We start from the raw sequence: 18,268 nt of genomic DNA on the forward strand, positions 1-18,268 counted from the left end.
AGCCCTAATCAAATCACTAATTCAGAATACAAATTAGACTCTATCCATACTCAGCCACCTGGCGGTTTATTTTGTGATGTGGACACAGTCACCATTTAGACCCTGACATGGCGGGAAGGACCCAGGTTTATAGTGGACCCAGTACATTCCACCCGAGTGCTAGAGATCAGCAATGACTTCTGAGCCCGTTCATCCCTGGAGGAAAAGCACAGTGTTCTCAGCTCAGTGTTCTGGTCATTAAGAACAAAGCTCTTAGGACAGATGCCTGTTAAAGAACTCTTGCCCTTTAAGAGGATCGTCATGAGGAGGCTCACGGCCACCTGCAACTCCAGCCTCAGGGGATTCAATGTCCTTTCCGTGCCCTACCCCCAGGCACTTCCACTTGAGTCTGCACACATGCACACCGAAATAAGAGCTCAAAACAAAGCTGAGGTGATGGAGTGATACCTTCATCGAGGGCCCATAGTTTAGAACGAGTTTTCACTTGCTTCTGTATCTTTAAAATAAAAATCTATTCACATCTTGCCAGTTCTTAGGTTCGTTCCGTTATGGAGTCTTTACTATGGCAGCCATCGGGAGGGAGATGAATGGTCTCTGAGTTCGGTGGCAGAAATGCCAGGTGCTTCACGTCTGTAAAAACAGAACACAGTAGAACAGCCCGGATGGATTGACCGAGCGCCACAAGGTCATGCTGTGTTATTCTTGATGGCTTTCAAACATTCTCCAGAATGACAAACGAGCACGAGTTTTCTGGCTTCGCACAGAACATTGTGTTTCATTGTATCCTTGATTTATAACCATCGGAGCCTCTTCTGCGCACTGTGCATAGCCATTTATCAGGAAGGTCATACTTGAAAAGGGCCTGTGGGCTTTGCCTGTATCACATTGCTAGATCACTAAATAAATGTGTAAACTAACCTGTTGTGGAATATGAAAACACTTCTCTTTATTTTGTACATTCTCTCAAGAAGCTCAGTAAAACCCCATTTTAGTGTTCTTCCGGGGAGGAAGTCGATCTAGATTTGTAATCGGAAGCCAGGACCATTTGGTCCATTCAATTCATGCATCTTTACATCTTTTTGTCCTCAAGAACTTTCTATGAAAAACTATCAATCCAGTCAGTAGCCATGAGTCATGTGTCACCGTTAGATTTTACCCTATGGCAGAGCTAAGACAGGCATAGGGACACATGCCAATTCTAATGGCCTTGGGGGCAGTACTGTCTCCTATTTTGTTTCTAAGACAGGATCTTCTTGGGTAGCCTAGTTGGCCTAGAGCTTGCTATGTAGCCCAGGTTGGCCTCAAACTCAGAGATCCGCCTGCGTCTGCCTCCCTGCTGGGTTTGACGGAAGGCCCCACCACGGCCAGCTCTGTTCTTTCCCCTTTGTATCCGTTCAAGAAAACTTGCTAGGCAACCAACACTGCCTGAGGAGGCACCATGCCTCTGCCCCATTAAAGTCACTTACAGAAACAACACTGTGGTTAGTGTTATCATCCGTGTACCTCATATTGATCATGATTAAGGCTCCTAATGATGACAGCACACATTAATAACAGTGACATATCGTGTTAACGGAGCACTTACTGTCAGCTGCCGTACGTATGCAGACTCATTTGATTCAGCACACAAGGGAACGAGTGCTCTGAGCCTGCTTTTACAGATGGCGAGACTGACTCCACGTGGGTGTCTGGAGATTGAATCAACAAGCCCGGCACAGGAAGGAAGGCAGGCTCTGCCTGCACGGGTTTTATTGCCTTCAACCCTATGCTCTCCGCAAATACAGTAGCCTCTCAACTCTCCGGGGCCCCGCTCTGAGTGGCTGAGACCGTGGACGCTAGAAAAGCCATCTCTGCAATTCAAAATGATGGAGAGTCACCTGCGAGGGCTTGCGGGTGATCCCAGGGCCACCACTGCTGGACTCTGCTACCTCTGGATCGTTAGTCACTCCTCCAGTCCAAACCCGCCGCATACTTGAGAAGTGTGATACTGACTGATGTTTCCATGTTGTTAGTAAAGGAAAAAGTTGGGTTCAGTGTGTGAGAATTTAAGGGTCTCTTATGAAGGGTTAGACTCTATGCTTTCAGTGGACTGATATCTACCTGTCTGGAACTATTTTTTAAGTCATAGATTAAGATTTATTTCACATTTATCTGAAAAAAAAAAGTTGTTCTAATTTTCTCCCACTGTCTAGAACTATTTAAGTTCTAGATGATCGAGAAGGTTGAGGTGTAGAAGAGAAGGTTCGAGAGCCATGTATCTTAAGGTACGAAGACAGAAAGCGCCATGTGAAGAGTGCCCTTTGCAGGGGGAGGGGGTCGTTTGTCTGGCTAAGAAGGTAAAACCCGGCTGTAAGATGAATTGCTCACACCTCATGGTTTCTCAGTCCCGCTCATTGTTCATTTCTTCTAGATCACTCCTTTGATGGCCTCAAAAAGTCCAAGCACACCCCAGCGTCCCTTGCTGCAGGCCAGCTCTCTGACGTGCCGAATGGGGGTGACGAAGTCTACGCTAACTGTATGGTGATTGATCAGGTACAGCAGGCTAAGGCGACCAGGGTATTTGGACCACTTCCCTGGAAGGGAAGGACTGGGAGTATAGTTGGGCAGAAGGGGTAGGGGTAGGGGTGTGGGGGAGGGGATGAGTAAGCTCTTTGGTGAAACCAACCAGGAAATGATGGTGGGGCTACCAATATCACTCACGTAGCCTTTCAATAAGCTCTCTCTTCTCTCTCCTCTCTCTCTCTCTCTTTCTCCCCCTCCCTCCCTCCTCCTCCCCTTCCCTCCTTTCTCTCTCTCTCATATCTTTCTGACTCTCCTTCCTTTCCTCCCTCCCTCTCCCTCTCTTCTTCCCTTCCTCCGTGTGTGTGTGTGTGTGTGTGTGTGTGTGTGTGTGTGTGTGTGTGTGTGTGTGTGTGTGTGTGTGTGTGTGTGTGTGTGTGTGTGTGTGTGTGTGTGTGTGTGTGTGTGTGTGTGTGTGTGTGTGTGTGTGTGTGTGTGTGTGTGTGTGTGTGATGTGTGTGTGTGTGTGTGTGTGTGTGTGTGTGTGTGTGTGTGTGTGTGTGTGTGTGTGTGTGTGTGTGTGTGTGTGTGTGTGTGTGTGTGTGTGTGGTGTGTGTGTGTGTGTGTGTGTGTGTGTGTGTGTGTGTGTGTGTGTGTGTGTGTGTGTGTGTGTGTGTGTGTGTGTGTGTGTGTGTGTGTGTGTGTGTGTGTGTGTGTGTGTGTGTGTGTGTGTGTGTGTGTGTGTGTGTGTGTGTATGTGTGTGTGTGTGTGTGTGTGTGTGTGTGTGTGTGTGTGTGTGTGTGTGTGTGTGTGTGTGTGTGTGTGTGTGTGTGTGTGTGTGTGTGTGTGTGTGTGTGTGTGTGTGTGTGTGTGTGTGTGTGTGTGTGTGTGTGTGTGTGTGTGTGTGTGTGTGTGTGTGTGTGTGTGTGTGTGTGTGTGTGTGTGTGTGTGTGTGTGTGTGTGTGTGTGTGTGTGTGTGTGTGTGTGTGTGTGTGTGTGTGTGTGTGTGTGTGTGTGTGTGTGTGTGTGTGTGTGTGTGTGTGTGTGTGTGTGTGTGTGTGTGTGTGTGTGTGTGTGTGTGTGTGTGTGTGTGTATGAATATGTATTTAAATCTACCAGACCGTAATGAACAGGTAGACACCTGGCCCCACTCCATCTGATGTGGTCACATAAATTATCTTTAATCCTTACAGCATGTCAGCTGATGTGTGTTGGGATCGTATGACTTTGACGTGCAGACAGAACAGTGTCTGGTCATGAGGAAGTTGGACCGACCAGACCCTCTCCGTTCCTTCTCCAGCGGAGCCCTGTGGGCTCGAGCTCAGAGCAGAGAGCTTAGTGCACCAGCTTTACTCAGTTTTGCTTCAGTCTTCAACCCAGCCATCTTGAAGCTTTTTGTATTTACAAAATTAAAAATATTAATGTGACTTTTTTTCACATTCTAACTTGGCAGAATCTTAAGGGATTTTCTTGGCTAACTTTGAAAATCCTGCTTTTGTCTGATCCCTTGAACATAGTCTCCACACAGTCACGTCATAGACTCTGTGCGCATGCACACAGTAACTGCTCATTAAGGTATTTTACCATTTTTCTTGTCTAGTAGATCTCTGTTTTAGCCTGTAGCTGGCTGTCCCACTCTTCTGTTCCAGTGTCATCAGCCAATGTGACACTGAATTCATGGTACAGTGGCAGACGCTGGGGTGGATTTAAAATGATGGAGAAACCAACGTATCAGAACTGATACCAACTGCTGTGGCCATCTTGACATAAGGCCTCTGAATGTGAGCTGTGGCTACAGAAATCAGGCTGAAGTATGGGCTGAGCCCTTCAGGGTTTGGGATGGTTAGACTGTGTGCTAAGTTAGCCACACTTACTGGATATTTGCATGTAAGATTGATTATATTCGTGACCATATATAAGATTTATTCTCTAGCTCTTTTGAGGGATAGTTACTGAAATGCACTGAACTACACAAGGTGATGGGTTGAGACTCTGAAATGTACACTGTGAAACCGTGAACAACACTTTGCACACATGATAGTAGAGACAGTTCCTAAGGCCAGTGACTGTATTTCCCTTGGACGTAGACCCAGAAGTAGGGTTGCTATGCTGTATGGTTCTTACATTTTGAGGTTTTTTTGAGAACTCTCTCTGGCGTTGTCACTGATGGCCGTGCTAATTTACGTCCTCCTTCAGCAGCATGCCAGAGCTCCCGTCTCTAACCACCTCATTACATCTCTTCTGCTGCCTTTTGGTGACTTGGTGACAGCTTTAATGTGATACTTCACTGTGGTTTTGATTTGTATTTCTATGACGATTGGTGTTAGTAGGCATGTTTTATGTGCCTGGTGGCTATTAGGGAATCTTCTTTAACAAAATGTCTGCTTAGGACCTTTGTATGTTTAAAAACTGAGGGGGGAGGGAGAGGGAGAGAGAAAACAATGATCTCTGTGTGTGCGTGTGTGCGTGTGTGTTATATGTGTGTGAGTGTGTGCATGTGCATGTGTGTGTTATATGTGTGTGAGTGTGTGTATGTGTATGTGTTATATGTGTGTGAGTGTGTATGTGTGTGTTATGTGCGTGTGTTATGTGCATGTGTAAGTGTGTGTGTGAGTGTGTGTGTAAGTGCGTGTGTTATATGTGTGTGAGTATGTGTGTGCATGTGCATGTATGTGTATTTGAGTGTGCAAGTGTGTGAGTGTGTTATATGTGTGTGAGTGTGTGTGTGAGTGTGAGTGTGTGTTATGTGTGTGTTATATGTGTGTGTATGTGTGTGTTATATGTGTGTGTATGTGTGTGTTATATGTGTGTATGTGTATGTTATATGTATGTGTGTGCTATATGTGCGTGTTATATGTGTGTGAGTGTATGAGTGTGTGTGTATGTGCGTGTTATATGTGTGTGAGTGTGTGTGCTATATGTGTGTGTTATATGTGTGTGTGTGAGTGTGCATGTGCATGTATGTGTGTAAGTGTGAGAGTATGAGTGTGTGTTATATGTGTGTATGAGGTGTGAGTGTGCGAGTGTGTGAGTGTGTATGTGTGTGTGTATGTGTGGTATATGTGTGTGAGTCCCCGTGTGTACAAGCCACAGGGCAAATTTGGAGGTAGAGGACACCAACTCTTTCAACCTGTAATCACAAGGCTATCTTTGCATTTCTGTATCTTTTTAAAATTCTTTCATCAGTGCTTTATAGTTCTTAACACGCAGATAATTGCTTTGGTCATGGTCTGCTCTTAAAGAGATTTTTTTATTTTACTATATTGTCTCCATAATTTCAGTTGACCTTTTGAGTCTTTGTTTCCTCACTGGGCAGATTATCAATCCTACTCCGATTTACCCCAATTATTGCGCATGTTTCCATTTTATGTGAGGAAACTGTCTTTACAGTGTTCTGCAAGTGCACTGAAGTTGAAAAAAAGACCCAAAGATGAAGTTAGGATATAATTTTTGTTTATGAATACTTTAGATGAGAGACATGTTGGCTTTAATAACACAAAACAAAGAAGCAAAAGAGAATGCAGATAGCCCACCTCAATAAACCTAGCAAGGGATGCTGGACTTGTGCAGTTACAATGAACAGGCAGGCAGGCAGGGCGGCACAGCAAGCTGTAAACGTCCTTTGTCCCTTTCCTCCTGTTGTTGTGGGGACACAGACACACTGCCAAGCCTGGCTTTCACAGGATCTAGAGACTAGAATGTTGGTCCTCAGCACTTCACCAACTGAGGCGATGTGCATATAAAAAGATAAAGAGAGGGGTGATATGTTCTGGTGGATATGTGGTGAGGTATAGGGAAAGGGGGTGCATGACTCCACGGGCCCATGCTGAGGCATCCCTTCCTCCTGAGCACCAGGAGAAAGGCAGAGAGGGAGGGGGAGGGGAAGGAAAAGGGAGAGGGAGAGAGGGAAGAGATGGAGGAGAGGGAGGAGTAGAGGCCAGCCAAGAGCATATGGAGAGGGAGGGTGGGGGGAGGGAATGGGGAGAGAGGGGGAAGGGGTGAGAAGACAGAGAGGGAGCAGGAAGACAAGAGCAAGAGAAGTGAGGAGGGGGCAAGCAGCCCCTTTTATAGTGAGTCAGGCACACCTGGCTGTTGCCAGGTAACTGTGGGGTGGAGCACACCTGGCTGTTGCCAGGTAACCGTGGGGCAGAGCTTAGACAGAATGCTAACATGAGGTATCACCTTAGCCCTACCTACTCTTAGAGTCTCATTTGCTGCATTCGCTTGACAAAAATGTTCTCTTCTAATGCCCAGGTTGGCGATTTGGACATCAACTATATAAACATAGAGGGACTCTCCGCCCATACCAGCCCGGAGTCCATGAGGTCCACTCTGGGGCCTCAGGCTTGTAAGCACATCCTTCCTCCTGACACCAGTCCCTGCGGGCGCCAGCTCTGTGAGGACGGTGACGGGACCCTGGATGCTGCAGCCTCTCAGTCCTGCATGTCACCACCCAGTTCTCTCACTTCCAACTTGAACCTTTCTTTTGGTCTCCATGGATTTGTAAAGGAGCAGAGTCATCTCAAGAAAAGAAGGTAAGACTGTTGTTCTGGAGGAAACTGGGGAGAAGGTTTCACTTTTAAAAACTGTCCCCAATGCTTTTATGCCTATATCGAAATGTTGCCCCCTTTTAATCTTCTGTATATATTGATTTGAAAGCAAAGCCTGTAAGAAAGCCAACAAAAATGCAATAGAGGAAAACCACAATGCTGAGTATTAGCAGACTGGCAGAAATAGAAAAGTCTGACATTACCACGTTTGATGACACAAATACGATGGCAACGGAGAGGTGTGAGCATTGTGTAACAACATTGGGAAATGATTTGACACTTTTACCAGTGTTTACCAGCAGATACTAGTGTTAGTGTTTGTAACAGTAGGAAATAACTCAACTGGGGACTAGATATCTAGCTGTGTATAGTCTTAAATTGTCTGGATGGAATACTATACAGTCAATAAAATGAACTAAATAGGTGTGTATGTAATATACATCTCAGAAGCATGTCGTTGAAAAAACATAAGCTACAGACTTAATTTTACAGAATGTAAAGTAAGACAGTATATTGCATGCATGATAAGCTATAAAGAGAAAGAAGAGATTGAGGGGAGGGGGGAAATCCCCAAATTTAAGAGCTAGAACAAATGAGAGAAAGAAATGGGAGAGAGGAGGTCAGACAGGCTCTCCATGGATGGGTGAACATTTGTGTTTCTGGTTGGTTGAGCCTATAAAGGATTGTTTTTCTGGCATACATGAGGTGACATTAGAAAAACACTGTTGCATGTAGGTATCCATGCTGTGTCCGTGTGTTCATTTTCTTTAAGGAGTAAACCAGTTTCCACGATCCTTTGGGGCTCATTAATATGTTTTTCTCTCGTGTCCTAACCCTGTGATCCCATGTGATCTCACATGTGAAGTCATGAAGTGAACATAGCACACGCACATTGCATGTGCATGTAGATGCTTAGAAACGAAGATGCAGGCCAACGAGGATGCTCAATGGAGCTGTAGTTGATCAAGAAGAGGAGACGGGGGGGGGGGCGGACAGGACCAGCTGTTGGTGGGCACCACCCATTGGACTGGGTTTTATGTGAATCTACAAACTGAGCTTTTTTTTTTAAGTGCCAAGTATTGCTATTAAAGATTATTTTGACCATAAGTCCTAAAGCCTTTATGTTTGTAGTTCATCTTATAATTTTATAGAGGCCAGGTAGTGGCTATTTTCAATTGTGATAAAGGCTTTTGGGAGCTCATATGTGCTCAGATAAGAATCCGACAGTGGGGAAGTCCCACACCCTCGGATCCCGGCCTGCAGCAGCTCTCTGCTCCCAAGCCCCGTGGGAGAGAGACCTCACCGCCTGGTCAGGTTGGCACTCCTGAGGCTGCAGAACGGAAGAGACCACCAACACTGCCCACCCCTGCCCACATCCCTGGCCCAAGAGGAAACTGTATAAGGCCTCTGGGCTCCCGTGGGGGAGGGCCCAGGAGCGGCAGGACCCCTGTGCCTGAGACACCGCCGGAACCTGAAGGAACAGACCGGATAAACAGTTCTCTGCACCCAAATCCCGTGGGAGGGAGAGCTAAACCTACAGAAGAGGCAGACACGCCTGGGAAACCAGAAGAGACTGCACTCTGCACACATCTCAGACGCCAGAGGAAAACACCAAACGCCATCTGGAACCCTGGTGCACAGAGGCTCCCGAAAAGAGCGGCGCAGATCTTCCCAGTTGCTGCCGCCGTGGAGAGGTCGTAGGCAGCACCCCACGAGCAAACTTGAGCCTCGGGACCACAGGTAAGACCAACATTTCTGCTGCAAGAGACCTGCCTGGTGAACACCAAACACAGGCCCACAGGAACAGCTGAAGACCTGTAGATAGGAAAAACTACACGCCCGAAAGCAGAACACTCTGTCCCCATAACTGGCTGAAAGAAAACAGGAAAACAGGTCTATAGCACTCCTGACACACAGACTTACAGGACAGTCTAGCCACTGTCAGAAATAGCAGAACAAAGTAACACTAGAGATAATCTGATGGCGAGAGGCAAGCGCGGGAACCCAAGCAACAGAAACCAAGACTGCCTGGCATCATCGGGGCCCAGTTCTCCCACCAAAGCAAACAGGGAATGTCCAAACACACCAGAAAAGCAAGATCTAGTTTCAAAATCATATTTGATCATGATGCTGGAGGACTTCAAGAAAGACGAAAGAACTCCCTTAGAGAACAAGTAGAAGCCTACAGAGAGGAATCACAAAAATCCCTGAAAGAATTCCAGGAAATCATAATTAAACAAGTAGAAGTCCATAGAGAGGAATCACAAAAATCCCTGAAAGAATTCCAGGAAATCATAAATAAACAAGTAGAAGCCCATAGAGAGGAGTCACAAAAATCCCTGAAAGAATTCCAGGAAAACACAATCAAACAGTTGAAGGAATTAAAAATGGAAATAGAAGCAATCAAGAAAGAACACATGGAAACAACCCTGGATATAGAAAACCAAAAGAAGAGACAAGGAGCTGTAGATACAAGCTTCACCAACAGAATACAAGAGATGGAAGAGAAAATCTCAGGAGCAGAAGATTCCATAGAAATCATTGACTCAACTGTCAAAGATAATGTAAAGCGGAAAAAACTACTGGTCCAAAACATACAGGAAATCCAGGACTCAATGAGAAGATCAAACCTAAGGATAATAGGTATAGAAGAGAGTGAAGACTCCCAGCTCAAAGGACCAGTAAATATCTTCAACAAAATCATAGAAGAAAACTTCCCTAACCTAAAAAAAGAGATACCCATAGGCATACAAGAAGCCTACAGAACTCCAAATAGATTGGACCAGAAAAGAAACACCTCCCGTCACATAATAGTCAAAACACCAAACGCACAAAATAAAGAAAGAATATTAAAAGCAGTAAGGGAAAAAGGTCAAGTAACATATAAAGGCAGACCTATCAGAATTACACCAGACTTTTCGCCAGAAACTATGAAAGCCAGAAGATCCTGGACAGATGTCATACAGACCCTAAGAGAACACAAATGCCAGCCCAGGTTACTGTATCCTGCAAAACTCTCAATTAACATAGATGGAGAAACCAAGATATTCCATGACAAAACCAAATTTACACAATATCTTTCTACAAATCCAGCACTACAAAGGATAATAAATGGTAAAGCCCAACATAAGGAGGCAAGCTATACCCTAGAAGAAGCAAGAAACTAATCGCCTTGGCAACAAAACAAAGAGAAGAAAAGCACAAAAACATAACCTCACATCCAAATATGAATATAACAGGAAGCAATAATCACTATTCCTTAATATCTCTCAACATCAATGGCCTCAACTCCCCAATAAAAAGACATAGATTAATAAACTGGATACGCAACAAGGACCCTGCATTCTGCTGCCTACAGGAAACACACCTCAGAGACAAAGACAGACACTACCTCAGAGTGAAAGGCTGGAAAACAACTTTCCAAGCAAATGGTCGGAAGAAGCAAGCTGGAGTAGCCATTCTAATATCAAATAAAATCAATTTCCAACTAAAATTCATCAAAAAAGATAAGGAAGGACACTTCATATTCATCAAAGGAAAAATCTACCAAGATGAACTCTCAATCCTAAATATCTATGCCCCAAATACAAGGGCACCTACATACGTAAAAGAAACCTTACTAAAGCTCAAAACACACATTGCACCTCACACAATAATAGTAGGAGACTTCAACACCCCACTCTCATCAATGGACAGATCATGGAAACAGAAATTAAACAGAGACGTAGACAGCAAACACAGAGGCGTATGCCAGCAGCAAACCACTGATTTGAGAATAGGACCCCCGTTGAAGGAATCAGAGAAAGAACTGGAAGAGCTTGAAGGGGCTCGAGACCCCATATGTACAACAATGTCAAGCAACCAGAGCTTCCAGGGACTAAGCCACTACCTAAAGACTATACATGGACTGACCCTGGACTCTGAACTCATAGGTAGCAATGAATATCCTAGTAAGAGCACCAGTGGAAGGGGAAGCCCTGGGTCCTGCTAAGACTGAACCCCCAGTGAACTAGATTGTTGGGGGGAGGGCGGCAAGGGGGGGGGAGGATGGGAAGGGGAATACCCATAAAGAAGGGGAGGGGGGAGGGGGATGTTTGCCTGGCAACCGGGAAAGGGAATAACACTCGAAATGTATATAAGAAATACTCAAGTTAATAAAAAAAAAAAAAAGAACCGACAGTGTAGGCCAGACTCCACACAGTTCTGCAAAATAGATTAAACCGTGCGCGACTTAATTCATTCTGGCAGAATCTTTTGGGTGTGCTCAGCGCCCCTCAGATCTCCAGAAGTTGATTGTTCAAAGAGACAATTGGGTCATATATAAGGCAGAAAAGGCACAAGTGGTTATTCTGTTCTCCTTACAAAAATATTCCCAGAACTTCAAATTCATATTTCCGTGCTCCTGTTCTGGGGATTTTAAACACTCTCTTACTACAGACATAGAGTTTTTCCTTTTTAGAATATCAGAAAAACTAAGTCAGCACTCAGGGGGCAGAAGTAGGAAGATTGCAAGCTCAAGGTCAGCCTGGACTTCGAAGTAATATCAAATGTCCACCTGTTCACCTGCCTGCCAACACCCATGCATGCGGTTACTCAGAGGAAGGAGAAGATGCTCTGCTGAGAACACCTCTGAAGTCTGCTTCCACAGGCTAGCTCCCCCCATACCCCCGTACCCCCCATACCTTCCATTCTCCACCCCCCATGCCCCCCATTCTCCACCCCCGCCCCATGTCCTCTCTCCATCTTGAGAGCTGCAGGAATGGTGGCAGGGGTAGAAGGGAGCTAGGCTGGTGGCTTCAGATACTCCTCTTTAGCCTTGAGCTGACTACAGCTCCGTCCCGTCCGTGGCTGCTACCACGGGAGGATCTAACCTGATAACCATAAGCACACAGGGAAATGTACCGAGTGAGAAATAGCACAGGAGACCAGGAACTTCTGATGAAAGAGAAATTTAGGCGTCACACAGTCACATGTGTAGAAGGTACAGGGACAAGGCTGACTAGGACAAATCCCCCATTTCCTGAGGGCTACAGCCATGTTTGATGGGGCCACATACTCAAATCCAGATGCCACAGCTCTCTGCCTATCCTATATCTAAATGCTACAGAGGACTTTTTTCCCCAGCTTAGCAGGACAAGTCCCAGAATCCTACCTCTGCCCACAAAGGAGGTTCAGGTTTGTAGAAAAGATGAGCAGGAAGCAGAAAGCAAAATCTCAGCCACGCTAACAACTTTGGGAAGCGTGTGTTTACCATAGCATCCAAATCAGTCTGAAACCCTACGAAGCCCTGGGCGTCTTCAGGTAACAGCGCCTTGGCCACAGCTAACTTACTTTCCCTAAGGAGACAATGATAAATTATGATTAAACTCTACCCTGGTACAAACAGCCCGTGGATGGGTTACTCGTTTTCGTAGTTCTTTTTTTCCCTGTGGATCCTTTCAAACTGGGAACACAGCGTATCCGTGGTAGCAGGAAAAACAACGCACTGTACGTTTTGCATCATCAGCCAGGATGCTGGCCGATGCCTTAGTTTCAGCTGTGTAGCCGGGTGCTTTTGGATTACTCTGTTTCCCACCATGGGAGTTTGGCGGAGGCCAAGTCATGTCCTGTGGCAGCTGCAGCTGAGGGGAGGTGAAAGGTGTCAGTCGTTCCTCGTCTGCCCTCAGTGGTACGCTATCAGAGCAACTCCCGTCACAGAGGCGTTGCCCACGTGGCTGGTATTCTTGTGACAGAACATTCACACTGTGTGTCTTATTTATCCCGGAGTCTCTTCTTTCTATGGCTGTTTGCCATAAAAGTTAACTTTCTGAAAAACCCGACAATTCTATATACAGGATGTGGTGATTATTAAAGTCCATAGCTCCTTTTGAGAAATCAAGCAGAAAAAGCAATCCTATTTTAAAGTTTTAAAATAGCAAAAGCTTAGCTGATGGGAAACAACCATTTGCTTGATTTTAAAACTCCCACACCTCAAACATTTTTCTGTTTCATGATAATCCACAGGTTAAGAAAGTAAGTTTTATACAGTGACCTACGGAATGTATCTTACACTGTATGTTATTATAAAGGAAAATTCTGATCACGGCCTAATGAATCTGCCTTACATCCCATTAATGGGCTATGACTGTAAGGTCTACAGGAAGTCTTTAAGAGCACCGTCTAGGCTTCCAGAGTCTTTGGTTAACAGCTCAGCAAAGAGAAGTCACAGTCTAATGTGACTTAGATGGGGAAGAGTCGTGACTGTTTTCTAGTGCCGAAAGTCACGTGATATTGGAGCATCCAAGGAGTGTGCACAGTGATGGGAAGCTTGTGCTGTAACCGGGAGGCGGTGTATCTGCAGTGGGATGTTACTGTGCACTGACAGAGTCCAGTTCACCAGTGCAGAGGACGTAAGCTGGAAACACATGCAGCAAGCTTTGACATCCCTGTTCGTCCACTCTGAGACTGTTCATGTGTTAGGAAACCACGCTGAACCTTGAAATGGCTATACTTTGCTATGACTCCAAACCAGTAACATTTGTCAGGAATATTTTATTTATACAAAGCTTTGTTTTTCATTAAAAAAAAAAAGACTCTAACTGGCTCTGAGGCATTTGGGTGTCAACAAAAGTGAAGTAGATTCATGCTTCCAGATCTCTTGACCTAAAAGATTTCAATGAGTTCTTGGAAGAGGAGCCATCTTGGAACCCTGAATGGTGCTGACAGTGGCCTGCAGCTACTAACGGGTTCCCAAGTACCTTTCTGTGCTCAGGGATTAACTCAGGGTTAGAAACTGATCTAAAGTTTAAATTATAAGCATGGAGGAAGAACTCTTGTCTGGGAGTCATTTAATTTATATAATCAATATTCTAGGAAAATAGCCTGTTTTGAAAAAGAAAAACCAAACTGGTTCATTCAAAAATTTCATCTTCTGTTGTTTGCAGTCCTACTAAGATGATTGTCCAGTATTGCATTGGATGAAAACCCCATCTTCTACCACTGAAACAGACAAAAAAAAAATACTATAAAAATATATCTCATGGGGTTGGGGATTTAGCTCAGTGGTAGAGCGCTTGCTTAGCAAGCACAAGGCCCTGAGTTCGGGTCCCCAGCTCTGAAAAAAAAAAAAAAAAAAAATATATCTCATGTTAATGTGGCCATCACCACCCACGGCTACCCATGACCACCCATGGCCACCCACGACCACCCCTAATCAGAGGTATCAGTGACAACTCACATGACCACTCGTGGTGTCTCACACCAGTGAGAGAAGCTGAGGGTAGAAAAGTAAAAACCAGTGTCTGTCTGTCTGTCTGCTCACCGAGTGCTTTATCTCATGCTTTAGTTCCAGCCTGGATGCCCTGGTTGCCGACAGTGAAGAGGAAGGGCGTTCTGAGCCCCCCATCTGCTATGCTGTCGGCTCTCAGAGTTCCCCAAGAACTGGGCTCCCTGGCGGAGATGAACTGGATTCTTTTGATGCGAACACTGAACCAGACTGTAACATCTCTAGGACCGAATCACTTTCCCTGTCCAGCACTCTGCATTCAAAGGTAAACGCCTCGGTGTTTGTTCTGCTTATAGGGAACACACAGGATGAGTTCTCAGTGTGTCCATCTCTACTTGCAGAGTGGCTTCTATCTCCTTCCTACAGAGTTCATGTGTTGGGGTAGACTCCTGAGATACCTGCTTTTTAATGTCCATTTTGATTTGAACAACGCTTCCAGCGGTTGGTTGGTGTTACCAACGCACGAGGAGTAATGCCACTTTTACATACATGGGAAAGGTTCCCCTTTCATGTAATATTCACGCTCTCCTTCCTGAGGCAGAGGAAGGAAAACGGTCGGAACTGGGTTAAAGTGACCGAGCTTGCTTTGCCCATATAACCTTAGCCTGGTCCAAGAAAGGGGGCAGATGATGTCAGTAAGTCACGGGTGACATTTGCTGGGCGTTCTGATTACTCAGCCAATCCCCAGTGTCACTTCCTTCATCATCTTGAAGTTTTACTCTCCTTGAAAATTTCACAAACTTCATTTATTTTTTTTAAATAAATACTTTAATTCATCATTTCAAAGCAAATCCTTCTGCTGCAACGTACCTATTTTTTTTTTCTATTAGAGTTCCTTTGCCATCCACTCATTTTCTTCTTCAGTTGCATTCTCTACTGTAAAATGGTGGGTAAAATGCCAGAGTTCCATCAGGAACACATAGTCAGTATGATCACACCTTGCTTTTGCAGTGTACCCCATAACACACAAAAATGGCTTGATATATGTACAAAACACAGAAGTGTTTTTATAGCTCACCTAAGACATAAAAGTAACTTTTATTATATAGTTCGAAAGAAATTAGAGTTTTGTCTAGGTGAGCCCAGGTCGGCCACATGTCATTAAGGTCTTTTAACCCCTCATACTGAATCCTTTTCCCTCTGCAACCTGGAGATCCAGCCTTATGTTTTGAGCCTGAACAACCTGTGATGATTCGGGGTAGTAAGAATAGATGTGGGGATGGATAATATTCAAGAAAGAAACAGATATGCTTGTGAATGTCCATACTAGTTGGTCTTGAGGATTGAAGGGAATGTGAAGACCTTATCATTCCTCTGAGTGAAAGATCGCTCCTTGGAAGCAATTTCATATTCGTTTTCAAAGGAAGGTTCTGTCCTGTAAAGCACAGCTTGCTTTGCCTGTGAAATTACCCAGCACAACTCTGCCAAAAGGTTTAGGATAGTTTCCCAAGTTCCACTGCATTGCACAATGGTTACTATGCATGACGTAAGGGAAGAGGATGGCCTCTGGGGCCTTCATGGTCCATTCCTGCTGGGGTTAGGGTATAATCAGCATCCACTCAGCCACTGGCCCCAGTGGGTGCACCCAGATGAAGCAGCTCGGCCAAGGCTCTTTGAACCTAGGCCAGGCTTCTGGGTCAGCTTTGCCCTGAGCCCTTTAACCAATGGCTGCCCAGGGACCATGTGTTTTCACTCAGGAAGGATAGGCAAGGCCAGCTCCCAGATAGGTGCTTTGCGATGCCTTAATTTTAGTAAAGATTTCTGCATCACTTTCTCTTAACCCTCATCATAAGTCGTCCCTCAGAAATACATGGGCAGGGTCAATGCTAAGACCTCTGTCTTAGATACCACCATAAAGGGCTTTAGTGGATTTCTATAGCATATTCCTCTAACATTTCCAGAACACATAAGAAAACAATGTTCTAATTATCTTGCCGTCTTGTGCTTTCATATATGTTGCAAACATAATAGAAATGACATGCAATTGGGAAACAGGAACGAAAATGGCGGATCATATGAAAGGAATGATTTTAAAATCCTATAAAGCATTGATAACATCACTATGGGAAGTACGGTTGGAAAGTCTGTTAACCAATGTGCCCAGGTGAACAGGATTCACAAGGCCTCCCCCTAGAAGCTATACCTAAAACTATAAACAGCCCTTTGAAAGCAGAAAACCTCTTATAATTAGAAGTAGGTGTTTTCCCACCTTCTAAAATTGCTTAAGAATTAAGGTCTCAGTGTAGCATTTTGTCTGAATACTGAAGTATAAATGAACAAAAAAAAGTAATAATCCACATAAAAACGAATTAAAGCCACAGTTGAACACTCAGAGAAAAAGCCATGTGACTTCATTTTCTCATTTTTAACCAAGCTGCTGAAATGGCTCAAAGATATTCTTTTACATGTATGAGAACTTTTGAGAACTATTCCACAGAGCTTACATTTATCAAAGCATTAAACAAAAAAGGAGAACACTAAAGAAGCTTTGAGAGGCGAGCAGAACAAATAATTAAGATCATATATTAAGTGTCATGGTGCAGGTCTCTTAACCCAGCTACGTGGGGGACCGACAGACTGTCCCAAGCTCATTGCCACCCTGGGTAACTTAGGAGGACAACGCTTAGCTGTAGAGCATGTGGTCTGGGGTTCAGTGACAGAGGTCCTTCCTGTCATCCATGAGGCTCTGGGTTCAATCCCCAGGACAAATAACGATGGATGAAATGTGTGAGCTGGGGTTTTCTTCAATGACAGTGATTTGGTAATACCATGGACTTTCCTAGGAGTCCCTGCTTTCTGGGATCCGATCACGCTCCTACTCCTGCTCATCACCCAAAATCTCTTCAGGAAAATCCCGGCCAGTGCGCGATTTCACAGTGTGCAGTTCCAGTGAAGGTAAGCCCTGTCTGCCATCTGACTTTGAACTCGTTCAACTCCAGAGCAGAGTCCAGTTAGTCCAAGTACATGAGACAGGAAGGAACTGCAGGTGAGTTCTAATCCTTCTTCCACAACTGGATTTTCTAAGCTTTGTAGAATCGTTTCCTCATGGAACATTGATCAAGTTATAGATGTCATTTTGATAAGATTATGCATCTGTGCTCATGTCTGTGTTATTTTAATAAAATGTTGCTCTCAAGAATGGTGCCAACAAGAATGAATTCCAGGCATATTACTTTGAGGGCCTTAGAGGATTTAAGTAAAGTAAATTCTGAGATTTACTTTTGACCTATGTGTACAGTGTGGAAAGGCAAAGCGCCTCAGAGGTAGGCACAGCATGGCAGAATGGAATCCCTGCCTTCCATATTCAGCCCAGGCCTTGGGAGAGTTGAAATAACAATGTATTCACAACACCAGTAACTGGATCTCAGCCTTAGGAGGAAGAGCAACAATGTGAAAAAGCGGAAATAGACCTTTTATACAGTAAACCTTTATTAAAATAGAGTATAGCTACAAGAAAGGGTTCCCATTAGAAGAGCCTGTTTAATTTTCAAAAGTGAACTCAGCCCTAAAAACAGGAAGTTTATGAGAAGTGTGGGGTTCTACTGGGAGCTGTCCTCACCCACTGGCGACAATTTAAACTTTGCTTTAAAATTTAATTACTTTGTACTTCCTGCACACAGATTATTGTGTAGTGGTCATATTTAAAGGCTGGTCTGGGAGCGTTCGTGTCTGTATGGACTGCATTTTAATTAAAAATCTTCCAGTACATCAGACAACACCCTTGTTTTCTTTTCTCTATGAGCCATCCAACAGCAAGTTGCAGGTCTCAGGACTCTTCCTTCCTGGCATGCAATATTTAAGACAGGAAATCTTCACACATCCCTTCCTCTACTCCCTTTTTTCCCTTTCTTACTTTGTGCTGGTTTTTATTACCGTTTTGCCTTTTTTGACATCATGTGGAACTCATGGTAACTATTCCAGCAAGATCAACCACATGGATAAGATGTGTGAGAT

At 44.6% G+C, this 18,268-nt stretch overlaps 1 protein-coding gene across 1 annotated transcript in view; it reads left to right on the forward strand.

The window, feature by feature from the left end:
* Positions 1–18,268, forward strand: part of Arhgef28 (Rho guanine nucleotide exchange factor 28) — a 295,945-nt gene that overhangs the window by 190,544 nt on the left and 87,133 nt on the right. The window contains exons 10-13 of the mRNA XM_032898997.1: positions 2,411–2,532; positions 6,755–7,035; positions 14,375–14,579; positions 17,098–17,209. Of these exons, the coding sequence (XP_032754888.1) occupies positions 2,411–2,532; positions 6,755–7,035; positions 14,375–14,579; positions 17,098–17,209 (720 nt within the window). The remainder of the gene's footprint in view (positions 1–2,410; positions 2,533–6,754; positions 7,036–14,374; positions 14,580–17,097; positions 17,210–18,268) is intronic.

This window comes from Rattus rattus, chromosome 3 (genome assembly GCF_011064425.1).
Source record: "Rattus rattus isolate New Zealand chromosome 3, Rrattus_CSIRO_v1, whole genome shotgun sequence".
NCBI classification, from domain to species: domain Eukaryota; kingdom Metazoa; phylum Chordata; class Mammalia; order Rodentia; family Muridae; genus Rattus; species Rattus rattus.